This window comes from Colius striatus, chromosome 3, assembly GCF_028858725.1.
Source record: "Colius striatus isolate bColStr4 chromosome 3, bColStr4.1.hap1, whole genome shotgun sequence".
NCBI lineage: Eukaryota > Metazoa > Chordata > Aves > Coliiformes > Coliidae > Colius > Colius striatus.
This window is the reverse complement of record NC_084761.1, coordinates 1,593,554-1,617,414: the sequence shown is the minus strand read 5'-3', so window position 1 is coordinate 1,617,414 and position 23,861 is coordinate 1,593,554. Positions and strand designations below refer to the sequence as shown.

The 23,861-nt window shown below is 58.8% G+C and overlaps 2 protein-coding genes across 4 annotated transcripts; both read left to right on the top strand.

Annotated features, from left to right (window-relative positions):
• Positions 1-2,853: 2,853 nt before the first annotated feature.
• Positions 2,854-12,290, top strand: AMDHD2 (amidohydrolase domain containing 2). 3 transcript variants are annotated; one of them, XM_061993502.1, is made up of 11 exons: positions 2,854-3,076; positions 3,325-3,461; positions 4,306-4,445; positions 4,755-4,809; positions 5,496-5,708; positions 7,079-7,167; positions 7,984-8,128; positions 9,115-9,222; positions 9,868-9,936; positions 10,363-10,464; positions 11,079-12,290. In XM_061993502.1, exons 1-11 carry the CDS (start codon positions 2,994-2,996, stop codon positions 11,084-11,086), a joined length of 1,149 nt encoding a protein of 382 aa, XP_061849486.1. In that variant the 5' UTR covers positions 2,854-2,993; the 3' UTR covers positions 11,087-12,290. The 3 variants fall into 3 exon arrangements, with proteins under 3 accessions (XP_061849486.1, XP_061849485.1, XP_061849484.1); XM_061993501.1 differs by having other exon boundaries at positions 10,859-12,290; XM_061993500.1 differs by lacking the exons at positions 9,868-9,936; positions 10,363-10,464; positions 11,079-12,290 and adding an exon at positions 9,544-9,858.
• A 1,458-nt stretch (positions 12,291-13,748) lies between these two features.
• C3H8orf33 (chromosome 3 C8orf33 homolog) lies at positions 13,749-20,456 on the top strand. The gene is made up of 6 exons (XM_061993503.1): positions 13,749-13,791; positions 15,404-15,532; positions 16,370-16,899; positions 18,240-18,330; positions 19,210-19,356; positions 19,546-20,456. Exons 2-6 carry the CDS (start codon positions 15,472-15,474, stop codon positions 19,752-19,754), a joined length of 1,038 nt encoding a protein of 345 aa, XP_061849487.1. The 5' UTR covers positions 13,749-13,791; positions 15,404-15,471; the 3' UTR covers positions 19,755-20,456.
• Positions 20,457-23,861: the final 3,405 nt, after the last annotated feature.

Sequence of the window (23,861 nt, the reverse complement as noted above, 5' to 3'; positions counted from 1 at the left end):
CTCACCCTCTACAGCTGCCTCGAAGGCAGCTGCAGCCAGGTGGGGTGGGTCTGTTCTCTAGTAACAAGCAACAGAACAAGAGGAAACAGCCTCAAGTTGCAGCAGGGGAGGTTGGATGTGAGGAGGGATTTCTTTGCTGCCAGGGTTGTCAGGCATTGGAACAGCTGCCCAGGGAAGGGCTGGAGTCACCGTCCCTGGAGGGTGTTGCACTGAGGGCAGTGGGCTGGTGGGTGATGGGGCAGGGGCAGAGGCTGGTGTGATTCTGTTGTGTGGTTCTAAGCCCAGGCTGTGTGCCTCAGCCACTCAGCTTGGCCAGGCTGCACAGCCAGACTTTCTGAGCCATCCCTGGCACATGCTCCCCTGTTCCTCCCAGTGCACTGGTTCAGTTGCTCCTGCTGCCAGGCAGTGCATCTAATTTGGGAACTGAGCCAGGTTAAAAATACTTCAACCTGAAGGGAGAAAAAAAAAGAGAGTTTGCTAAAGAAAATGCAAGTGAATCTACAGCCTGTGTTTCCCTCAGCCTGTCCAGCTTGCAGGCAACTCCTTTTCCCCATGGCTGTGAGGGGAGCTGAGCCAGCAGTTCAAATGGAGTGGTGGCAGTCTGGTTCTTGTGCCCAGCCAGATTTCCAAGCAGCAATATCCTTTGGAACACTCATCTACCAGCTCTTGGGACCAAGGATCAGCTGGTCCTTTGCCACTGGTCCATCCAACACACTTGGGTGTGCCTGGGGTTGCCCTTCAAGAGGTAAATCACCACGAGCCTGATGAAGCAGGGCCTGCAGAGCTGCTCCCTTGCACAGTGGATGTAGCCCCCTGGCCCCTCACAGCACAGCATGCAAGAGCCATTCCTCCAGCCAGAGAGGAACAAGCACACCATGGCCATTCCAGCCACAGGTTACTGATTCACAGACTTACAAGCCATTAAGAACCACTAATTTGTCTCCTCTGGCCTTTCAACTTTGCCTGATCAAAAGTAATCACTCAGGAGGTAACATTGACCCATCTGGCAGCGTGTGCCACAGCTCACAGCTTGCAGTGACACGGGGACTGGCTGAACCAGAGCTCCCTCAGGGCTGCAAGATGCCAGCAGCTTACAGGAGCCTGTCCTGAAGCAGAGGAACAGTTCTGGAGTGGTGATGCTCCAAGACCAGCTGCGCTGAGGAGCTGGAGTCAGCGGACACAGCAGCAGAAGGTTCTGCTGCAGACATTTCTCAGCAGAGCATAAGGTAAGAGGCAACAGGAGGTGGGTGCAGATGGGCAAGGAGGGGGTCTTGGGGAGGTGGGATGACACATGCACAGTCAGCAAAGCAGCTCCTCCCCACTCCAGCTCCCCTGAGCTCCCCAGGTCTGGAGGGAGATGCGTTCCCTGAAGACACTCCCTGCCGCTCTCACACCTTGTCAGGAGCATTTTGTCAGCTCAGTGTCACACACTGGGGTGAAACATCAGCATGTGCTGCTGCCAGCCCCCTTCCAGGCTCCCACAGACAACCTCACTCATTTCTGTTCAGTGCTTGGTGTCACTAAACCACATACAGAGAGTAAATCCCTGAGCTGCTGTCGTGTGAAGGGTGAGAGCTCAGCGTTGGGCCATCAGCCCCTCCCAGGGACCTTCACTGAAACCAGTTTTGCAGAGTCAAGGGGTAGAATTTGCTTCATGAGCCACAATTTCGTAAGGTTACAAAAATAGGTAATTTATTAAGGCAAGAGGTAGCAGGTAGGAGATTGCTGATGGTAAATGCACTCACTGCAGCTTGCTGTATGCAGTGAGGCAGGAGGTTGCTGATGGTAAATGCACTCACTGCAGCTGTGCTGTATGCAATGAGGCAGGAGACTGCTGACGGTAAATGCACTCACTGCAGCTGTGCTGTGTGCAATGACAATGGCAGCAACACTCACCCCAGGGATTCTGTGCCACAGAGTCAAACAGGGCAGCTCTTAGCAAGGTGTCCCTGTCTTGCTGGAGGAAGAGTACAGCCCCTCAGCTGGGTCTTCAGTCTCTTTCTCCCTCCTGCATCTTTAAGTCACCTTGAGAAGAAACAGAGCAAAAAGGCTCCAAAGCTCCATCTCCCTCTGCCTGGGGACTTTCATACCCCAGGCTTCCCCTCCCTGGGGTGGTTTAACGTGATTGGGGTGGAGAGTTGAGGAATATAGCCATAGATGTTCAGCATGTCCCTCTTTTCACTCCTCATCATACTCAGAGGTGTCAGGGGTGTTAATTTGAGTCAGGGCTAATGAGGCAAGGGTCTGGCTCTGGGCTTTGCTGCAGCTCTTGGCTCCCACCATTAACAGCCCAAACAGCACCATGCTTCCTCCCTGGGCTGCTTCTCAGGCTGATCCCTCAGGCCTCCAGCTCCAAGGTGTGCACAACAGAGAAGCCCCCACAGTCACTCCGAACCCTTCGTGTGCCCTTCCCACAGTCTCACAGGCGGGAGCCGACATGGCTCTGCAGCGGCGTCCCCACACACACATCCCTCCGATGCCGTGCCAGGAGCAATGAAGGGTGGCCAGCGTGACCCCAGGCCGTGAGGGGGCTGCCAGGGCAGGGACATCCCGCACCGCCGGGGCTCTTCACGCCGGCTTTCACGGCGACGGGAGGGGCCGCCGCGCTCTGAGGGGCCGCTGGCTCTGGGCTTTGCTGCAGCTCTGAGGGGCCGCTGGCTCTGGGCTTTGCTGCAGCTCTGAGGGGCCGCTGGCTCTGGGCTTTGCTGCAGCTCTGAGGGGCCGCGCTCTGAGGGGCCGCTACACTCCCCAAGATGGCGGCGGCGGGGCGGCGCCTTTCTCTCACGGCGCCGGAGCTGCGGGGAAGGGAAGGAAAGGGAGGGGAAGGGAGGGCTGTCCCTGCCGCCTGCCCCCCGGGCGGGGCTCCGCCCCGTCCTCACGAGCCCCGAGCTCCCGCGGCAGCCGCTCGCCCCGGAGCCGCGGCCTCACCGCCCGCAGCCGCCGCCCGCTCCCCGCGCTGAGGGGAAAGGGGGCGGCCGCGCTCCGGCCCCGCGATGCCGTCCAACAAATCCGTGTCGGACTCGCCCATCGTCCAGTTCACCAACTGCCGCATCCTGCGGAGCCACCGGCTCCAGAGGTGAGGGCCGCGGCGGGACGGGGCTCCGGAGCCCGCCGCCCCCAGGGCCCGTCCCCGGCTCCCGCTGCCTCGGTTCCGAAGGAGCCGGGGATGCGGCCCCTGGCCGCTGCCCTCGTCCCAGCCGCGGGGCCCCGCGTCCCGTGAGGTCCGCAGAGCCGGCGGCCGGGCAGGGAGAGGGGCGGCCGGGCGGACGCGGTGGAGGGGGCTGGTGGGCTCCAGCCTGGCACGTCTGTGGTTGTCCCCTCCAGGGACGACCTGTGGGTGCGAGACGGGAAGATCCTCGACCCGGAGAAGCTCTTCTTCGACGAGAAGGCCTCTGCCGACATCCAGCTGGACTGCAAGGGCTGCATCATTGCCCCGGGCTTCATCGACGTGCAGATCAATGGTAGGGGGAAGCTCGGCGTGCCCACAGCGGGATGGAGGGTCCTGGGTTTCGGTGTGAGGTGAGGGAGCCCCGGCACAGGCTGCCCAGGGAGGGTGTGGAGTCTTTGGAGCTCTTCAAACCCCCCCTGGACACGATCTTGTGTGACCTGATTTAGGTTGAGCTGCTTCTGCAGGGGGGGTGGGCTGGATGAGCTCTAAATGTCCCTTCCAACCCCACCATGCTGTGATTCTGGGATCCTGCAGCTTCAGACCCTGCTGCCTGCACACTGTCCATGAGCCCAGTGCGCTGCAGCCTCTCCAGGGACGTGTGAGCCGCTGATCTAGCGATAACAGTTTTGCCCGTGGTTGCTGCTGCCAGGGAATTGATCCCCTTTGGCTTCCTGGGCTTGCCTCACAGCCTCATTTGTGTCAGTGTTTTCTGCTGCCTCTGCCCTGGCAGGATGCCCACCTTTCCCTTTCTGGGATGCAGGGAGGGCAGAGGAGCATCTCTCAAGTGAAACAACTACCTGCAACAGCTCATTCCTGAGGGTCAAGATGGGCTTGTTCTGTGGCAGCTTACGTTGGAAGTCAGATCCCTTCCTCAGGAGGGAATCCTCAGGCTTTACCCTGCATCAGAAGTAGTTAATGCTTGTGAAAACCTGGAGTGTTGTGAGGGAAAGCACGTTGTGAGGGCAGCGCTGGTGGGATTTGTACTCACTGAGTGTGGGACAGAAGGGCTGGTGGGGCCCTGTGCCTCTGGTCGGTGCCACCCAGGTGGAGCAGCTCACTCCAGACACACACAAAACATTTCTTTGGCCTTGTTTTTGGGTGGGGAAGCTGCAGTTCAATCTCTTTTCATGGTGCAGGAGGCTTTGGGGTGGACTTCTCCCTGGCTACAGATGATTTCAAAGCAGGGATTGACCTGGTCAGTCAGAAGATCCTCTCCCATGGAGTGACCTCTTTCTGTCCTACCCTGGTGACCTCTCCTCCATCTGTGTACCACCAGGTAAGAGACTTCCTTCCCTCCCATCCACAGGGTGATAAAGGGCTGTGGTTGGTACCAAGAGCTGAGAAAGCCAAGGCTGGGGCTGCAGACACTGGGCTGGCTGCCTTGGTGGCACAGCCGTGTCTCCCAGGCTGGCTTTGCACAACGGGGCTTGTAGCTGGCTGTGTCTTTGCTGGCTGGGTTTGGCTGATGCTTCCAACTGGTCCAGCCACAAAGCTGTCTCTGGAGCCACCATTTGGGTTGGTTTTGGCAGGGTTGGGTCTGTTTTGGCAGGCTGGGGTGCCACAGCTGACAAAGCCCTTTCTCTAGGTGCTCCCTCAGATCGGGGTGAGGAACGGTGGAGCCCAGGGAGCAGGCATCCTGGGTAAGTGGGTTTGTCCCTGTTCTCTCTGAGGCCACCCTGTGTAGGCAATTGCCTTGTTTGCTGTTAAGGGAAGAGAAGCTACTGCAGGGGGCTGGCTGGAGCTCCCTGGGTGGGAGGGATGCACATGTGGGCACAGACACACCTCCCTCAGCCTGTGCCCAGCCCTTGCAGTGGTCTCTGCCATTGTACACACACTGCTCTGGGCCTTTTGGGGTGAGCATCCTGCCCTGTGCTGAGCTCACAGTTACCTGAGCCATGTGTTTTGTAGCAAGGTGGGGGCTGGACTCTGCTTCCCAGGCAGCAATGACAGGACAAGAGGCAATGGGCTGCCGCTGCCCCAGGGGAGGCTGAGGCTGGAGCTGAGGCAGAGCTGTTTCCCTGAGAGGGGTGTCAGCCCCTGTGCCAGGCTGCCCAGGGAGCTGGGGCAGTGCCCAGCCCTGGAGGGACCCCAAAGGCGTGGGGCTGAGGTGCTGAGGGCTGTGAGTCAGTGCTGGGCTGGGCAGGGTGAGGGCAGGGCTGGGACTGCAGCAGCTCCAGGGGTTTTGCCAACCCAAATGACTGTGTGGTTCTGTGATTTTACTGCAGCAGAACGGGGAGAGCTTGACTGGAGCAGGGTAGCCACAGCAGGTCTCTTGGTCCTTGGCAGGGAGAGGAAGGGTGATGGCTGTGTGTTGGTGTTTGGGCAGGGGCCCATCTGGAAGGACCCTTCATCAGCAAGGAGAAGAAAGGGGCGCACCCGGAGCACTGCCTCCGCACCTTCGAGACAGGGGCCTTCCAGGACCTGCTCTCCACATATGGGTCCCTGGAGCACGTCAGGATAGTCACCCTGGCCCCAGAGATGAAGAGGAGCAGCGAGGTGATCCGGGAGCTCACCCAGAGGGGCATCTGTGTCTCTCTTGGTAAGGGCTGTGCCGGGGTGGGCTCAGGGAGGCTCCGTCCCCACGGGCCCGGCAGCTCCTCCCATGGGGCTGGAGCCTCTCTGGTGCTGTCCAGTGTGATGGGAAGGGTTGGGGGTTGCTTTTGCCTGGCCTATTTGGGGGGGTAACAGACCTGTCACAAGTGGGGAGCTCATCTGATGCTGCCAGCCCCTCACCCTTTGTACAGGAAGGGGCAAACCTCACATGGGTTGAGCAGCCCCTGCGTTTGATGCCAGGGGTTAAGCCTTTGGTGCTGTCAAACACAGGAAAGGACAGCAGCCTGCTTTAAAGACAAAACTGAGGGCTGATGATGTGGAAATGTTCAAACTCTGAAGTTCAGCTGCTTTAGGCCTTAATTGACAGGTGAAATCAGTTTCCAAAGGTTAGTGCTGAGTGTTGATAACCCCATTTCTCAGCTGGAAGCACCACAAGACCTCTCCCTCCAATGTCTTGTTGGCCACTGACAGAAAACTTGCTGCATTTTTCTTGCCCTCTGTTTCACAAACCCTTCTTTGGCCTCAGATCATTGGAGAAATCCCCTTTTTTAATCAGTAATTTAAAAAGTGAGAGTTACTCAGGGTGAAATACAGCCTGAAGCTGCCCCAGGGGAGGGTGAGGTTGGAGCTGAGGCAGAACTGTTTCCCTGAGAGGGTTGTCAGCCCTGTGCCAGGCTGCCCAGGGAGTTGGGGGAGTACCCAGCTCTGGAGGGATCCCAAAGCCGTGGAGCTGAGGTGCTGAGGGCTGTGGGTCAGTGCTGGGCTGGGCAGGGGGAGGGCAGGGCTGGGACTGCAGCAGCTCCAAGGGCTTTAACCCAAATGATTCTGTGATTCTATTACTCTGTGTTTCTATGAGTCTATGAAGTTGATGTTAAGGGAGAGGGACACACAAACACAGCAGAACATCTCTCATCTCACAGACATGACGTGGAGAAGTACAGAAAGGCAGGGTTTGCCCACAGAGCATTCCAGCTTCTGACAGAGTTGGGGACAACAGTTTCCTTCCTGGATAGTCTAATCCCCATCTTCTTTCCTGCAAAGTCCTCACTGCCTCTGCTTCCTTGACACCTCTCTCTAAAGCCTTCTGAGAAAGGTGTGTCAGCCTAGCCTGAAGGCAATGTTCTGTGAGCAAGGCAGCACTTGTGATGGTTGTGCTGTGAGCAGTGAATGTGTCCAGGTGAAACAGCCCCTGCCAGAGAGCCCTGTGGGCACAGCCACACACCTCTGCTGAGGCTCTGCCCAGGCCCCAGCCCTGCCCAGGCTGACACAGCCCAAGTGACGGGGTGTCTTCACTCCTCCAGGGTAACAAATGGAGAAGGATGAGCAGGATAATCCCATGTTGGTGTCTGTTCCCAGGTCACTCCGTGGCTAACCTGTCCCAGGCTGAGGAGGCTGTGCAGCACGGTGCCACCTTCATCACCCACCTCTTCAACGCCATGCTGCCGGTGAGAGCCCACGGCCACCTGCTGTCTGCTCCTGCTTCTGGCCTTCCTCCTCTGCTCCCTGGGGCAGGATCCTCACAGATGGTGTTGTACCAGGCCTCACAGTGAGGTTTCAGCTCAGTGTGTTCAGTGTTGGGCCCCTCACTCACTGCCACAGGGACACTGAGGGGCTGGAGCTGGGGAAGGGGCTGGAGCACAAGGGGGCTGGGGAGGGGCTGAGGGAATGGGGATGTTGAGCCTGGAGAAGAGGAGGCTGAGGGCAGCCAGCAGCACCCTCTGACACTCCCTGCCAGGAGGCTGCAGGGAGCTGGGGGTCAGGCTCTGCTCCCCAGGCAGCAATGACAGGACAAGAGGCAATGGGCTGCAGCTGCCCCAGGGGAGGCTGAGGCTGGAGCTGAGGCACAACTGTTTCCCTGAGAGGGGTGTGAGCCCCTGTGCCAGGCTGCCCAGGGAGCTGGGGCAGTGCCCAGCCCTGGAGGGATCCCAAAGGCATGGGGCTGAGGTGCTGAGGGCTGTGGGTCAGTGCTGGGCTGGGCAGGGGGAGGGCAGGGCTGGGACTGCAGCAGCTCCAGGGGCTTTTCGAACCCCAATGATTCTGTGATACTTACCTCTGCCTTCATGTTTCTGCCACTGCTTGCCCTAAAAGGGTCGGAGCTGGAGCAGACTCTCCAGTGCAGGGGAATGCCCGGGTTGCTCTGGCAAGGAGCACAGTGCCCAGCTGCCAGGCCCTGTTCGGTAGAGGTGGCAGCTGCGTGGGAAGGGCCTTGGCCCAGCAGTGCTGGTGCTGCCCCACAGCTTGTCCTCTCTCCCCTGGGGCAGTTCCACCACCGTGACCCCGGCATCGTGGGGCTGCTCACCAGTGACAAGGTTCCTGCCGGGCGGAGAGTGTTCTACGGCATGATCTCCGACGGCATCCACACCAACCCCGCTGCCCTGCGCATCGCGCACCGCGCACACCCCCGCGGTGAGTCCCGCCCGGCACGGCGCTCCTGCCTCACACCTGCGGCCGCCTCATGGCGAGGGGGAGCTGGCCAGGGGAGCCTCGACAAGGGCAGAGTCCTGCAGCTGGGGAGGAACAGGCCCCTGCACCAGGACAGGCTGGGGGTGACCTGGAGAGCAGCTCCAGGAGAGACCTGATTGACAACAAACGAACCATGACCAGCAACGTGCCCTTGTGGGCATGAAGCCAGTGGCATCTGGGTGTGTGAAGAAGAGTGTGGGCAGCAGGGGGAGGGAGGTTCTGCTGCCCCTCTGCTCTGCCCTGCTGAGGCCTCAGCTGGAGTCCTGTGGCCAGTTCTGGGCTCCCCAGCTCCAGAGGGATAGGGAACTGCTGCAGAGAGCCCAGTGCAGGGACACCAAGGTGCTGAGGGGATGGAACATGTGTGTGAGGAGGAAAGGCTGCAGCCCTGGGGCTGTTCAGCCTGGAGAAGAGAAGCCTGAGCTCAGGGGCACCTCAGCAGCACTGACAAGTACCTAAAGGATGGGTGTCAGCAGGATGGGGGACACTTTGTTCTGTGGTGCCCAGGGTCAGGACAAGGGGTGATGGACATCAGCTGGGACACAAACAGTTCCCCTGGCACAGGAGGAGAAGCTCCTTTGGTGCTGAGGTGAGGGAGCCCTGACCCAGGCTGCCCAGGGAGGGTGTGGAGGCTCCTGCTCAGGAGGTTTCCAACCCCAGCTGGACACGTTCCTGTGCCCCTGAGCCAGGGGAAGCTGCTTGAGCAGGGGCTGGGGCTGCAGCAGCTCTGCAGAGCCCTTCCAGCCCCAACCATGCTGGGATTCTAAGAGGCCCCAGCCACATCTGCCAATCCACCAGCCCACTTGCTTTGGTTGGATATGTCTGGAGTCACTTTGACCCCTGTGTGGCAGGGCCATGAGGCTCCCTGCTGGAGGCAGCAGCCAGATGTGCTGCCAGGCTGACCCAGGCTGTGTCCTCTCCCGCTGTGGCAGGGCTGGTGCTGGTGACAGACGCCATTGCTGGGATGGGACTGGCCCCTGGCCGCCACACACTGGGGCAGCAGGTGGTGGAGATCGATGGGCTCAACACCTACATTGCAGGTAAGTGCCTGTTGCTGCAGAGCTGGGCACCCTTGTGCCACTCCTGACCTTCCCCAGTGAGCCCAGCACCCCTCACACTGCCCCTCACCCCGAGGCAGTGCTTGTGCCACCCTCATGGGATTTGGTGCCTGATGGTTCTGAGGTGACTCGGCCCTGAGGAGAAGGAGGCAGCTCATGAGGAAGTGAAGTGCCCCATTTGGTGCAGTGAGGAGGGATTTGTCCATTTGCAGCTCTGTCCCACTGCCCAGTGTGATGAGTGCCAGGGGCAGGAGGGACACACACATCCTGCAGGTGTTTATTGTCCCTTGTCTTTAACACCAGCTCTCCTTGCTGAGCTGCAGGCAGCTGGAGGCAGGGAAGGTACTGCAGAGAAGGATCATTCCCATCCCAGTTGCCTTCCTCCACGTCTGGCAGCAGATCCCTGCTCTGTGAGCTGCTCCCACCCAGCCCAGCTGCTCTCAGGCTGGAGCTGCAGACCGACATCCCCGTGCTGCCAGCACAGCCTCTCCCTTGCCTCCTCTTGGCCTTTCCTTGTGCAGCCCAGCATTTCCATCCCTTCTGGCCACACTGTGCTTTCCCAACCCCCCTGTTTCTCCTTGCTGTGAGCTGTGGGACCTGCCCAGTGCCATCCTGCTCCTCCCCCAGGCACCAAGACCCTGAGTGGGAGCGTGGCGACCATGGACACGTGTGTGCGGCACTTCCAGGAGGCCACAGGTACGTGAGCCCTGCACACAGGTGGCTGCTCCCTGCGTGGCCACAGCAAGAGGCCTCACTCTGTCCTGTCCACCAAGGAACCCCCTCACCTGAGACATGGTGTGAAGGGCTGGGATCAGCAGCACTGGCCTCAGATGAGCAGGGTTTGGAGGGGAGGTTTCCTTTTAACCCCTAGCACTGAGGAGAGGGGAACTCTCCTGCTCCTTTCTCACAAAGGTGAATGACTTTCCCCTCCCTAGCTGATCAGTTCTCCTCCTGCTGTCCCTTGTAGGGATGATTCCCCTCCCCTGCTCCATCTGGCTGTGCTCAGGGTGTTCCTCCAGCTCAGGCCCCTGCCAGGCTGACAGTGGCCTTAGCCAGGAGCACTCAGGCTGCTCTGGCAGTGTGTCTCTGCTGCCCTGACATCTCCCCCCTCCTCTGTCCCAGGGTGCTCTGTGGAGACTGCCCTGGAGGCAGCATCTCTGCATCCTGCCCAGCTCCTGGGGATTGAGCACCAGAAGGGGACACTCGACTACGACTCTGATGCAGGTACTGGAGTGGGGAGTGCAGGCACTGGTGTGGGAGTGCAGGCACTGGTGTAACCTGATCTAGGTGGGACCTGCTTTAGCAGGGGTTGTGCTGATCTCTTCCAACCCCCCCATCCTGTGTTTGTGTGACTGAGGACACGGTGTGAGAGCTGACAGGTTGTGGGGCTGCTGCATCCTGATGCCCTGCTTCAGTGGCAGATGCAGGGAGGCTGCCTCTGCCCGGGCTCTGCTCTGGGCTGTAGTGCCACTGCTGTTCCGTGGGGCAGAGCTGCCACAGCCAGGGCTGAGCTGCTGGGGGGGAGAAGCCCATCCCCACCAAGGCCACCTCTCCCCAGCCACCTTCAGCCGCTGCATTTCCCTGAGCTCCCGTTCCTCTCTCCCTTTGCCTGCTGCAGATTTCGTGCTGCTGAGCGCGGGGCTGCACGTCCAGGCCACCTACATCGCGGGAGAGGCAGTGTGGCCGCAGGCTGCGCCCGGCATGTGACCCGGGGCTGTCCTGGCGCCCCGCCGCCGCGCTCAGCAGCTTTGGTAACCGCCCCACTCCCTCCTCCTCGTTGCTATTCCTTCGTGCAAGTCCCCTGCAGGAGCCTCATACCAAAGAGCTGCGTGTTCCAGCGCCGTGACGGCGACACAGCCGTTGGTGCTCGGCCGCGGGGGAAGCCGCCGGAGCCGCGTCTGGGAGGGACTGGCGCTCCCTGGAGTCACCTCACAGACTTGCACAGCCGTGGAGCCGCTCCTGTCGCCCTCTCACAGCCTGTGGCCGGTTTCACATCAGCTTCAGAGCTCCCCGTTGTGTCAGCAGCTGAGGAGCAGGTTCTGGCCCCCTGGCAGCCCCCTGGGGCTGTGAATCCACGTGGGCTGAATCCTCAGGGCAGAAACCAAAGCCAGGAGAAACAGAAGGAGGCAGTTGCTGGTCCTTTGTGCCTTTCCCCTGCCTGGGCACTGAGCCCACAGCACCTGGTTTTGGCTGGAGACACGGACTGCACCCTGCAACCGCGACGTCCTCACGCCCCTGCTCAGCCTCACACGGGCCCTGTAGCCACAGAGCCTTTGCTGATGGGTTTGTGCTTTCCTCAGGACACAGGTGGGAAGCCTTTGCTTGAGGGAGTGCATCCAGGCTGGTGGTGATGGGCTTTGCAGCTCAGGGACTGAGGCACAACTGCAGTGGCATTGTGGCCTCTCACTTGCTGATGGTTCATTATTCCTGTGCTCATCATCTCCTCCAATACTTGACTGTCAGCGTTCACTTGGACACTTCCCTCTGAAGGCTGGTGCTTGTTTTGGACCTGCCACGGTCAGAAAAGCCTTTTGATACCCCTTTGACAACCACTGACAAGCCTCAGAGCGATTGGAAGGGGTTTGTAGTGAGGAAAGGGCTTGGACAGAGGCTGAGGCTCAGCAGGGCTGTAGGTGGGAAGGCAGGACAGAGGTGTGAGCAGGACTGACACAAGTGTGCCAGTTATTCCAGTACCTTTTTATACCCTTTTAACAGCAGCATTTGGAAATGCTTTCCCAGCACTTCAAAGCTCTGCTGGAGTAACTGGCAGCCCGGGAGAGTTTGTAACATCAGCTGCCAGCAGAAGCCACACCAACCTCCAACAGGCAGCAGCCAGTGTGCTGTGGGAGGTGACAAGCCCCAGCAGGGAGCCTTTTCACTGCAGGGGGGGAAAAGCAGTGTCTGACTTTTTATTGATGTTATTATTGAAACAATGAAACTGAAACCTAACCTGGAACAGCAACTGAGCTGGGACCTGGTGTATTGTGCATCACCCACACAGTGTGTGCTCAGGGAGAGGCAGCTGCTGGCTCCTGGAGAAGCAAGGCTCGTGGGGTAAGAGAACAGCAAGCATAGTAACTGCCTTCAAATAAAGTCTAACAGCAGTCTGGGGGGGGGGTGATAGCAGGAATGAAGAGAAACAAGCCCCAAGAGAAGCCAAGTGCTGCCCAGTGCAGCTGCTCCCCATCCCCTGACCCAGCAGCCACCCCCCTCCCAGCCAACCCCCCCAGTGCCTACACTGGGCAGGACAGCCCATGGCATGGCCCAGCCCTGGGGCTGGCTGGGCTCAGCTGTGCTGGTCATGGCCTTGTGCACACTCAGCCTCCTCCCAGCCCTGTGCACACTCAGCCTCCCCCCAGCCCTGTGCACACTCAGCCTCTCCCCAGCCCTGTGCACACTCAGCCTCCCCCCAGCCCCAGCCCTGTGCACCCTCAGCCTCCCCCTAGCCCCAGCCCTGTGCACACTCAGCCTCCCCCCAGCCCCAGCCCTGTGCACACTCAGCCTCCCCCCAGCCCCAGCCCTGTGCACACTCAGCCTCCCCCCAGCCCCAGCCCTGTGCACACTCAGCCTCCCTCCAGCCCCAGCCCTGTGCGCCCTCAGCCTCCCTGCAGCCCTGTGCACACTCAGCCTCCCCCCAGCCCTGTGCACACTCAGCCTCCTCCCAGCCCTGTGCACACTCAGCCTCCCCCAGCCCAGCCCACTCCCTGTGGGGACAGGCTGAGAGGCAGAAAGGGCCTCAGTGCTGTGCAGCCCTGCTCAGCAGCACCCAAACGTCCTGCTGGGACCAATGTTCTGCTCAGCCTCAACCCAACACAGAGCCCTGGGAGGTGCCATTCACTCTGTCCCAGCTCAGTGGCATCCTGGGGTGGGTTGGAAGGGCTGTGGGCAGTAGGTCAGAGAGGTTCTGCTCCCCCTCTGCTCTGCCCTGCTGAGCCCACATCTGGGATCTTGTGTCCAGCTCTGGGCCCCTCAGTTGCAGAAGGACAGGGAGCTGCTGGAGAGAGTTCAGTGCAGGGCCACAGAGATGCTGGAGTGGAGCATCTGCCTTGTGATGAAAGGCTGAGGGAGCTGGGGCTCTGCAGCTTGGAGGAGCCTGAGGGGTGAGCTCAGTCATGTTCCAGATCCATCAAGGGTGGGTGTGAGGAGGCTGGAGCCAGGCTGTGCTCAGGGATGGACAATGACAGGACAAGGGGCAACAAGCTGCAACACAAGAGGTTCCAAAGCAACACCAGGACAAAGTTGTTCCCTGTTGAGGTGAGGGAGCACTGGCAGGGGCTGCCCAGATGGGCTGTGGAGGCTCCTTCTCTGGAGACATCCCACCCCAGCTGGATGAGTCCCTGTGTGCCCTGCTCTAGGTGCTGCTGCTCTGGCAGGGGGTTGCACTGGCTGGGCTCTGCAGGTCCCTCCAGCCCGTGGGGCCGGTTCCCCGAGCGCGGGGCGCGCCGGACGCCTTTGGGCGGTGCACAGCGGCCGGGCCGTTCCCGCCTTCCGCCGCCGCAGCGTGGCGCCCGGGCCGTGCCGCGGAGGCCGCCGAGCGCTCGGCGGGAGCCGGTGAGAGCTGCCCGCGCCCCTCCGGCCCCTCGCTCCTGCTCCCGGGGACTGACCCGGCGCCTCCCGGGGGTTTCGCCAAAGGGGTTCCAGCGCTTGTGCCGCCTTTCGCAGCTCCCGCCGTGACCCGGCTGAGGGAGCCGCGGCTGGAGCACAGCGGTGTGGGGAGGGGCTGAGGGAATGGGGGTGCTGAGGCTGGAGAAGAGGAGGCTGAGGGCAGCCAGCAGCACTCTCTGACACTCCCTGCCAGGAGGCTGCAGGGAGCTGGGGGTCGGGCTCTGCTCCCCAGGCAGCAATGACAGGACAAGAGGCAATGGGCTGCAGCTGCCCCAGGGGAGGCTGAGGCTGGAGCTGAGGCACAACTGTTTCCCTGAGAGGGGTGTGAGCCCCTGTGCCAGGCTGCCCAGGGAGCTGGGGGAGTGCCCAGCCCTGGAGGGATCCCAAAGGCGTGGGGCTGAGGTGCTGAGGGCTGTGGGTCAGTGCTGGGCTGGGCAGGGGGAGGGCAGGGCTGGGACTGCAGCAGCTCCAAGGGCTTTAACCCAAATGACTCTGTGATTCCATGACAAGATCTTCTTCATTTCCCAATGCCTCGTGGTGACTGTGTTGTTCACAGGAGGCTTTCTGAGCTTTGCTTTGCACCTGCTTAGCCTTAGATAGGGCAAAACTACAGCAAAGTGAGTCTTAAAGACTTGTGTTCAACATAAACTCTGTGTATTGCCAGACCTGTGCTGAAGGGAAACGTCCTGCTCAGGAGACACATTGTACCACAGAGCTTCAGGGGAAGACACATGAGAGAGCTTCCATTTGGGACCTTTGAAAAGGAAGAGGGGAAAAAAAACCCACAGCAAAACACAGCCAAGCAAAGTGGGGGAAGCCCAGGCTGGGCCAGGAGAGGGTGATTCATTGCTTTGGGACAGCAGGAGTTGGATGCAGATGGCTGAGCTGCTTGGAGCAAGGGGAAAGGTGCTTGGGACCCTCAGTGCTCTCACTTCTGTGGAGGCTTCAGCCCCACTGCAGCATTTCTGCCTCCCCCTTGGTGCTGGGGAGTGCCAGGGAGATGCAGCTGGGAGAGATGGGGATGTGCCCCTCCCAAAATGCCACTCTGGCACCTGACAGTGGCTTGAAAGGTGGGAGCAGACACGGGGAGGCTGAGTGCCTGGAGTGCAGCTGTGCTCTGCTTTGGCAGGGAGTGTTGGGATTGCTGTTGAGGTGAGGCCAGGTTGTGTGTGAGTCAAGGCAGGGTGCTACTGCTCAGGGTGTGCTCACTGCTCACCACGTGTCTGCCCAGAGGAGACAACACAGAGGCTCTCGGATTTGTCAGCTGCTTTGGGGGAAGGGTTGTGAAGCCCTGTGTAGCTCCTGTGCCCTGCACAGGCTGCAGTGGAAGATTCTCACTGCATATCACAAGCAGATAGGAGCATGTGGTTTCCTTGAAGAGCAGTTCACAGGATGGCAGCTGCTGGAAGCCCTCAGAGTTTCCTTCCAGCCCTGGTGTGGTCAGAGGTGGTTTGAGCCACAGTGCTCAGAGGGGACATCAGTGTCTCACAGGGTGGTTTGGAAGGCTCACCACAACCTCATTCTCACATCTCTTTGGTCTTTTTCATGGGTGGTGCAGCAGAGGAGACACAGCACGTTGTGAGGGCCCTATGCCCCCAGGAGACTCCTGTGAGGCAGCAACAAGTGATGAGCCACGTGGTGTCTCATCTGAGCATGGCTGAGGATCAGCAGAGTGTGGACAAAGCAGGTGAGCTTGAGCTGTCCTTTTGCTGAAGGTGATATTTGGTGCTTCTCTGTAGGTTTCACACAATCCCAGCATGGTGGGGGCTGGAAGGGCCCTGCAGAGCTGCTGCAGCCCCAGCCCCTGCTCCAGCAGCTTCCCCTGGCTCAGGGGCACAGGAACGTGTCCAGCTGGGGTTGGAAACCTCCTGAGCAGGAGCCTCCACACCCTCCCTGGGCAGCCTGGGCCAGGGCTCCCTCCCCTCAGCACCAAAGGAGCTTCTCCTCCTATGCCAGGGGAACTGTTTGTGTCCCAGCTGATGTCCATCACCCCTTGTCCTGGCCCTGGGCACCACAGAACAAAGTGTCCCCCATCCTGACACCCACCCTTTAGGTACTTGTCAGTGCTGCTGAGGTGCCCCTGAGCTCAGGCTTCTCTTCTCCAGGCTGAACAGCCCCAGGGCTGCAGCCTTTCCTCCTCACACACATGTTCCATCCCCTCAGCACCTTGGTGTCCCTGCACTGGCCTCTCTGCAGCAGTTCCCTGTCTCTCTGCAGCTGGGGAGCCCAGAACTGGCCATAACACTCCAGACTTCTTCCGTTGCAGCTTTTGATTGGATCACTCCTCTGCAGCAGAGCCTTGCAGAGGGAGCTGCAGCAGCAGTTGCCTCCCTGTAGCAGAAAACTGTTAAGAGAAAGATTGTTGTGTGTTCCCTAGAGGTGAAGCCTGGCACTGGGGAAGAACCTCAGAGCAATGGGCAGGCTTCAGACTGTGTGGCCAGTGGCAAACAGCCTGACCAGATGTCTGAGACAGAGCTAGAGTTACTGACATCACCTGACAACAGCTTCCAATTTGATCTTACAGTTCCTGAGATGGGCCCAGAAGCATCTGGCAGAGCTTTGAACACAGCCCCTGGTGTCAGCACTGAGCAGGCACCAACCAGTGTAAGAGCCACCCAGCAGCACTGCAATGGAGCCTTGGGTTTTGCTGCCTCTGCACAAGAGCCCAAGTTTGCTTCCAGCTCTGGCATCCTGGCTGAAGCCCATCCTCTGGTTCATTCAGTTGCTGCAGGTGATGAAGTGCTGGGTGGTTCAGTGCCTGCTGAGTCAGCAGGGATGCCAAGGGTTTCTGCCTTGCAGAAGCCTGAGTTGACTCAAACTGCAGGAAGTGTAGCCAAAGAGGACAGGACCCAGCCAGAGGCTGCTCCTGGAGATGAGACAGTCACAGAGAAAGCAACAGCAGGTGGAGATGCCCACAAGAGGAAAAAGAAGAAGAAGAAGAACCAAAGAGCAGCTGTCAGTGAAGCAGAGCTGCAGGGTGGCAGTGGGAAGACACAGGGAGAAGCTAACACAAGACAAAGTAAAGACACTTCCCAGCAGGATGAGAGCTCTCAGGTATTTAAATGTTGGTGGGATCCCATCATTCATAAAGCCTTGAGCAATGAAAGAGACTTTACTGATTGTTAAACCATGCAAAGAGATAGCCTGGCTTGAGGTGAAGGCTGGGAGACCAGCTGCTGGTGTCTTACAGGAGCTGTTCTCTTTCTCTGCTTGGCAGCTGTGGAGTGGAAAGGAGCTTGAAGGTCTTTCACTGCTGAAACATTTCCTGTGTAGACCTGAGGGCTAATCCTGGGAAGCTGGATGCCACCTTTTTGTGCCAGAGTGCTGAGGCAGGCACTGTACCCCCCCTGATTTGCTTGTTACTGGGTCAGAGGAGTTGCTCCCAGAATGCAAACAGGCTGAGGTGCAGAGCTGCTGCAGCAGGGCTGTGGCAGGGCCTGCTGCAAAGCTGAAGGACCTTTCCCAGAAGGTTCCCACTGTGAGGCACAGCCCAGAAATCAACTGCAGTGGCCAGTGATGTGTAAACACACCATTAGGGCACACCCTGAGCTTTTGGGATGTTCTGCTAAGGTCCAGCTCCTTGTTCTGTTTCTCCTTTCAGCACTGGTGTGGTTACTCTTAGACAGCAACACACTGAAATACAGAGTCACAGCCAGGCTGCTTTGGTTGGTGCTGTCCATGAAGCCAGCCCTGCCTTTTGAAGCCTTCCATCCACAGTGCTCCACCAGCACCCCAACCAGTGAGCACTGGTGAGCACCAGGAAGATCTGAAGGTGCTGTAAGGCCCTTCTGATGCACTGCAAGGGGAAGGAGGAGACAGCATCAGGGCTTTTGTGTTTACAAGGCCACAATAGCTAAGAATTGCTCCAGCCCTGTTTCCCTCCCCCTTCCATTGCTGCATTTCCTGGATGGCTTTTTCCCCCTTCATGGGCTTCATCATCCTTCTCCTCATCCATCTCTGGCTGAGCAAGCACACAGGAGCTGAGGCACCTGGCTGCTCCTTTTGTCCAGTGCTTGCTCCTTTGTTTCTGGCAGGTTTGAGGGGGAGGGGAGGGTTGTTGTTAACACCTATTCCTCCCATCTGGAAGCTGCTTCATCAGCTTGTGTCAGAGCAGAGGCCCTGCACAGCCTTCCAGAAAACAGCATCATCTGAATGGCAGAGACACACTAAACCCACCAGGCAGAGGCAGGGAACTGCAACTACACCAGTGCTTTAGGTTTATCCAGTGGAAAACAGGAGAGGGGAGAATGCCATGAGGTCTGTAAAGTCAGGACAGGCAGCTGGGGCTAGTCCCGACTTTATGCAGAGACCTTTTTTCCCCATTGTGTAGCAGCTGCTGCTCAAACCTCTGAATGGTTCCTGTCCCCATGCTCACTCTGCTCCATGTTGCACAGCACTCAGGTGACCAGCTGCAGAAAGAGGTGGATTGGTGTGTGGAACAGCTGGAACTCGGCCTCAAGACACAGAAACCCACTCCAAGGCAGGGTAAGGGAGTAAAGGAGAGATCTCCCCAGGGGAAGAGTCACCCAGCAGGCAGGGGCACAGTCAGTGGGGAGAGCTGGTTGTGGTGGTGTGTGACATGAAGCTGGGTGGGTGTGGAGATGTGTCTGAGGGCAGGAAGGAGCTGCAGAGGGCTCTGGGCAGGCTGGAGCCATGGGCTGAGGGCAATGGGATGAGGTTTAACAAGGGCAAGGGCTGGAGCCTGCCCTTGGGGCTCCCCAAGCCCAGGCAGCTCCAGGCTGGGGCAGAGGGGCTGGAAACTGCCCGGGGGGAAAGGGCCTGGGGGGGTTGGTGCCAGCGGCTGAACAGCAGCCAGCAGCGTGCCCAGGGGGGCAAGAAGCAAAGGGCAGCCTGGCTGGGATCAGCTCTGGGGTGGCAGCAGGAGCAGGGCAGGGATTGTCCCCTGTGCTGGGCCCTGGGGGTGCTGAGCCTGGAGAAGAGGAGGCTGAGGGCAGCCAGCAGCACTCTCTGACACTCCCTGCCAGGAGGCTGCAGGGAGCTGGGGGTCGGGCTCTGCTCCCCAGGCAGCAATGACAGGACAAGAGGCAATGGGCTGCAGCTGCCCCAGGGGAGGCTGAGGCTGGAGCTGAGGCACAACTGTTTCCCTGAGAGGGGTGTGAGCCCCTGTGCCAGGCTGCCCAGGGAGCTGGGGGAGTGCCCAGCCCTGGAGGGACCCCAAAGGCGTGGGGCTGAGGTGCTGAGGGCTGTGGGTCAGTGCTGGGCTGGGCAGGGTGAGGGCAGGGCTGGGACTGCAGCAGCTCCAGGGGCTTTTCCAGCCCAAAGGGCTGTGGCTGTGCTTCTCCTGGCACTGTGTCTCTGGCTGTGCTTCTCCTGGCACTGTCTGTGTCTCTGGCCCTGCTTCAGCTGAGGAAGCTCTCCGTGCCATCAGGACGCTGCGCAACGCCAAAGCTCCGCTGGTGAAGAAGAGGCAGCTCATGAGAACCATGTTTGGAGACTACAGGAAGAAGATGGAGGAGGAACTGGCCAAAGAGCTCAAGCAGGTGGAAGCAGGTAAAGCTTTGCATGGTGGGGGAAGGGAAAAAGAAGGGGCTTCCCTCCTGCCCTCTGTGTGGCTCTGCAGGGGGGCTGCACTGGGTGATCTTTGGAGGTCCCTTCCAACCCTTAAGATCCTGTGATCCTGTGACCTCGCTGCACGAGGTGACTGAACAGCTCTCGCTGCTCCTCTCTCCCCTCTCTTAGCTCTGAAGTCTGCCAGGATTGTGGAGGTGCAGAGCAGCACCCGCAGCACGAGCGGCCGCTTCATCCGCAAGAGCCTGGCAGCGTGCAGGAGGAGCCAAGCTGCAGCAGGACGCCCTGCAGAGCCACCCAGGACACTGCTCACAGCTTCCCAAGAGGAGTTGAAGTTAAATCTCTCAGAGGAAAGTCTTGGAGGTGAAAACTGTGCCTGAAAAACTCAGCCACATCTCCCTAGAGGCAGAGGAATGGTCAAAGGGATGTGGAGAAGGTGACGTGGGAGTGTCTGTGTGTTCCCTCCAGAAAGGTTCCTCTTTCACAGTGCTCTCTCCAGAGGTCTCACACAGCTCCCTGCTGTGCCTGTGACCCCATGACTCAGCCTACAAAATGCCCTCCCTGCTGTGGGAAGGCCTCTTTGCCAAAGATCAGCACAGAGTCTGGAAGGGTCTGTGGTTTTGTTCCCTCTGCTGTTGACATTGACCTGGGAATCTGGGAGACTTTTCCCCCCTCACCCCCCATCCTCCTGTGTGAAGTGGAGCAGCCCTTGTGTGGCAGCACAGGCAGTGATGCCTGCAGAAGGCTTGTGGTGAGGACAGTCAGTGTGAGCACAGTGGATGGTTGGGATGCTTCTGCAAGCTGCAAGAGTGTGAGCTCAGGACCTTGAGGAACGAGTGAGAATCGACCTTGCTCCTTCATCCCTCTGACAGGTAGAGAGCTGCAAGCACTGACTGAACCCACCCAAGGGGTGTAGGATAACTGCTGCCACACAGGGGAGGGGTTTTGTTGCTGAAGCCACAGGCTCTGCAAGGATGTGCCATCGATTCTTAAAGGCAGAAGTTGACTTTAGCCCAGTCACAGCTGGCAGTGGCTCAGAGGGTGGATAAGCTGCATGCCACAGCTTGGCTGGGGGTGGGATGGGCTGGGGGAGCCCAAAGGCTCTTGGGTGTTTGATTGGTATTAAATGTTTGCTTTCTGGCCAGCTGAATGTGTGTCTCCAGTGTTTTGATACAGCTTCAGCACTGAACCCCCCTCACCATGCAGAAAATCTGCCCCACTAAGCCTAAAAAAGCCAAAGGAGCACAAGCAGTGCCACTGGCACAGGAGGAGAAGCTCCTTTGGTGCTGAGGTGAGGGAGCCCTGGCCCAGGCTGCCCAGGGAGGGTGTGGAGGCTCCTGCTCAGGAGGTTTCCAACCCCACCTGGACGTGTTCCTGTGCCCCCTGAGCCAGGGGAAGCTGCTGGAGCAGGGGCTGGGGCTGGAGCAGCTCTGCAGGGCCCTGCCAGCCCCCACCACACTGGGTTTGTGTGAGCAGAAGTCCTTTACAAGGAAACAGAGTATGAGGTGCAGTGCTTTCTTTCCTTATTACAGTCCCATCCCCTGTGAGAAGCAAGAAATGGGAGTGTGGGCAGGTTCCAGGCTGGACCAAGAGCAGCTGAGAGATGGTGGAGATGCTGGAGAAGGCTTCAAGAAAGACCTCCCTGGTGTGGGCTGCAAAGCCAGTGGTTTTATTACAGAGTGGTGAGGGCTGGAAGGGACCTTTAGAGACAACCAACCCCCCCTGAGCTATTGCTAAGCTCTGGTGCAGTCAGCTGCACCTCTGAGCACAGTTGGGTTGTAACACTGTGAAGAATCCCTGTCTGGCCATGAGGGGAAATGGATCCTGGGGAGAAATGTGCAGAGGGGGCTTGGAAGGCAGTAGGTTAAAACTGGAAACTCATGGGGTAGCAGGTGACTGTTGAAGCTGCCAAGGAGCACTGCTGGTGTAAATAAGGGTAAATGAGCTGCATGCCACAGCTTGGCTGGGGGAGCCCAAAGGGGCTCCCTTGGGCTGCAGGGAACAGCACTGGGTGGTGGGTTTTGAGTGTCTAGGGTTTTCTGTTGAACAGAAAAGCTGTGTCCTTGTCCAGCCTTTAGTGTTCTCATGCCATGGGCCAAGGTGAGAGGGCATCCTGTACCTGCCCTTGGAACTGCAGCTGCTTTTCCAGCTGGTTCTGCAGAGCCTGGCTGGGAAATACCTTGTCCTGGGTAAAGCTCAAGTTGGGAGTTGCCAGTCCTGTGCTGTGCAAGAGCTGCAGGAGTGCCCTGGGAAGCATCCTCCCATCATTTACCTCGTGCTTACACTATCCCTTAGGCAGTCAGAAGGAAGAGAGCAGGGAGGTGGGTATTTGGTGTACCCTGACCCAGCTGGTTTGTCTCCAAAGAGCTCTGAGGAGAAATGAGTGGTGGTAAGTGAAGAGCTGCTGTGTCCTCTCCCTGCTCTCAGAGCCCAGGTGATGCCTCCTGCCTTGGGCCAGACCTGCCCAAGTTATTCCACTGATGGCTGTGTCTTGCACCTTGCACCTGCAGCCACAGCAGCCTTTACTTGCCTTGGAAGCTTTGCAATGTGTGAAGCAGCCCTGCTGTGTTATTGTTTGGTCAAGAGGAGACAGGCAGTGTTGTTAGGAGTCAGGAGATGCTCTCTCTGCCCCATCAGCCTGTCCTTTAGAATCACACAATGGTTTCAGCTGGCAGAGCCCTTTCAGCCCATGGAGTGCAGCCTCTGTCCCAGCCCCATCACCCACCAGCCCATTGCCCTCAGTGCAACACCCACCCAGCTCTGAAACCCCTCCAGGGACTCCAGCCCCTCCCTGGGCAGCTGTTCCAATGCCTGACAGCCCTGGCAGCAAACAAACTCCTCCTCAGACCCAGCCTGAGCCTCCCCTGCTGCAACTTGAGGCCATTTCTTCTTGTTCTGTTGCTGTTACTAGAGAACAGACCAACCCCAGCTCACTGCAGCTGCCTTTCAGGTAGTTGCAGAGTGAGAAGGTCTCCCCTGAGCCTCTTTACTCCAGGCTCAACAGCCCCAGATCCCTCAGCCCTTCCTCAGCTGAGACATGCTCCAAACCCTTTCCCAGCTTGGTAGCATCCTCTGCACCCTCTCCAGCAGCTCAGTGTCCTTGTGGGGTGCCCTCACTCCCCTCCTCCAGATGACTGATGAGGATGGTACACAGGAGTGGCCCCAGCACCGAGCCCTGGGGGGCACCACTGGTGACTGGCCCCATCTGGATGGAACTCCACTGGCCACAACTCATGGCACCCAACCATCTCACCAGTGTTTCAGCCAGGAAAGTGTGTCCATGCAAGCCAAGAGCAGCCCATTTCCCTGAGAGAACACTGTGGGGAACTGTCAGAGAAGCCACAACACAGCCTTGGTGACGTGGAGAAGTGAGTTTGCCCCTCTTTGCATTTGTCTCTTTGGGATTTCAGTGCTGTTTGGGCTTTCAGTGATGTCCATTGTCACAGCAGGGTCAGGGCTTGGCTCTGCTGCTCACTGGGAGTGTGATCCCTGCCCAAAGGCATTAATGATGTGCTGCAGCCAGAGAGAAAGCAGATGCTCTCCTCAGCTTGGAGTTCTTTGTTCCAGCATTCTTACCTGAAGGAAAGGCTGAAAGTTGAGCTGAGTCCTGACCTGCCTGTCTCTCCTGGCATCCTCTCCCCAGCTTTGTGCCTGTGTTTGGTGCTGTGACTCCCACCCAAGTGCAGGGCAGCAGCTCCAGGCCCAGGCTTGTAGGCAGCAAACTGCTCTCTTGGTCATGCAGCACTGGTAGGACCTCAGGAATGAGTTGAAGACAAGGCAAGAAGGGAGTGCAGGGCACAACAGTGCCTCTGGAGCAAAACCTGCTGCTTAGCTTTCATCCTGGGAGAGTAAAAGCTGAGGCTGAGCTTCTGAAGTGAGTGAGATGAAGGACACTGGAACTCTTCTCAGCCCTTTCCTTCGCTGTAGTCTCACTTTTCATGTGCAAAGTGAAGAGCTTTGGAGCTGTTCCTGTGGCAGGGTGAGCCCCAGAATGCTTCCACACAGAGGCAGCAGAAAGCTGGGTGTGATCTCAGCTCCTTTTTAAGGGCTTGGCACCCTCATCTGTAAGAAGATCCCTGTAGCAAGGGTTAGGGAAAGCAATCCTGCTGCACACAGACCCTCTGGGGCAGAGAGCAGGCAATGGGCAGCCTCCCCCTTCACAGGCTGTCCTGATGCCTGCTGCTCCCTGCTTACATTTTGGCTGTTAAGCTGGATGCTGGGCACCCATTGGTATGTTTTTTTCCAGTCCCTTCCCTTGGGCTTGGCCAGTGGAGATGCATTTATTGGTCCCTGGGCCACCCATGTGCTTTGGGTCATCAGGGGGGCAGAGTCACTGAGGAACAGCCTGCAAAGGCTCTCTGGGGATCCCTGCAAACTTGAGCTGCAAACACCCTCTGAGGGCCAGCAGCCACTTCTACAAGGGCTCCCTGCCCCGAGAGCAGCAAAGGCAGGAGGAAGCCAGTTGGTCCTGCTGGGTCTGGAACTCA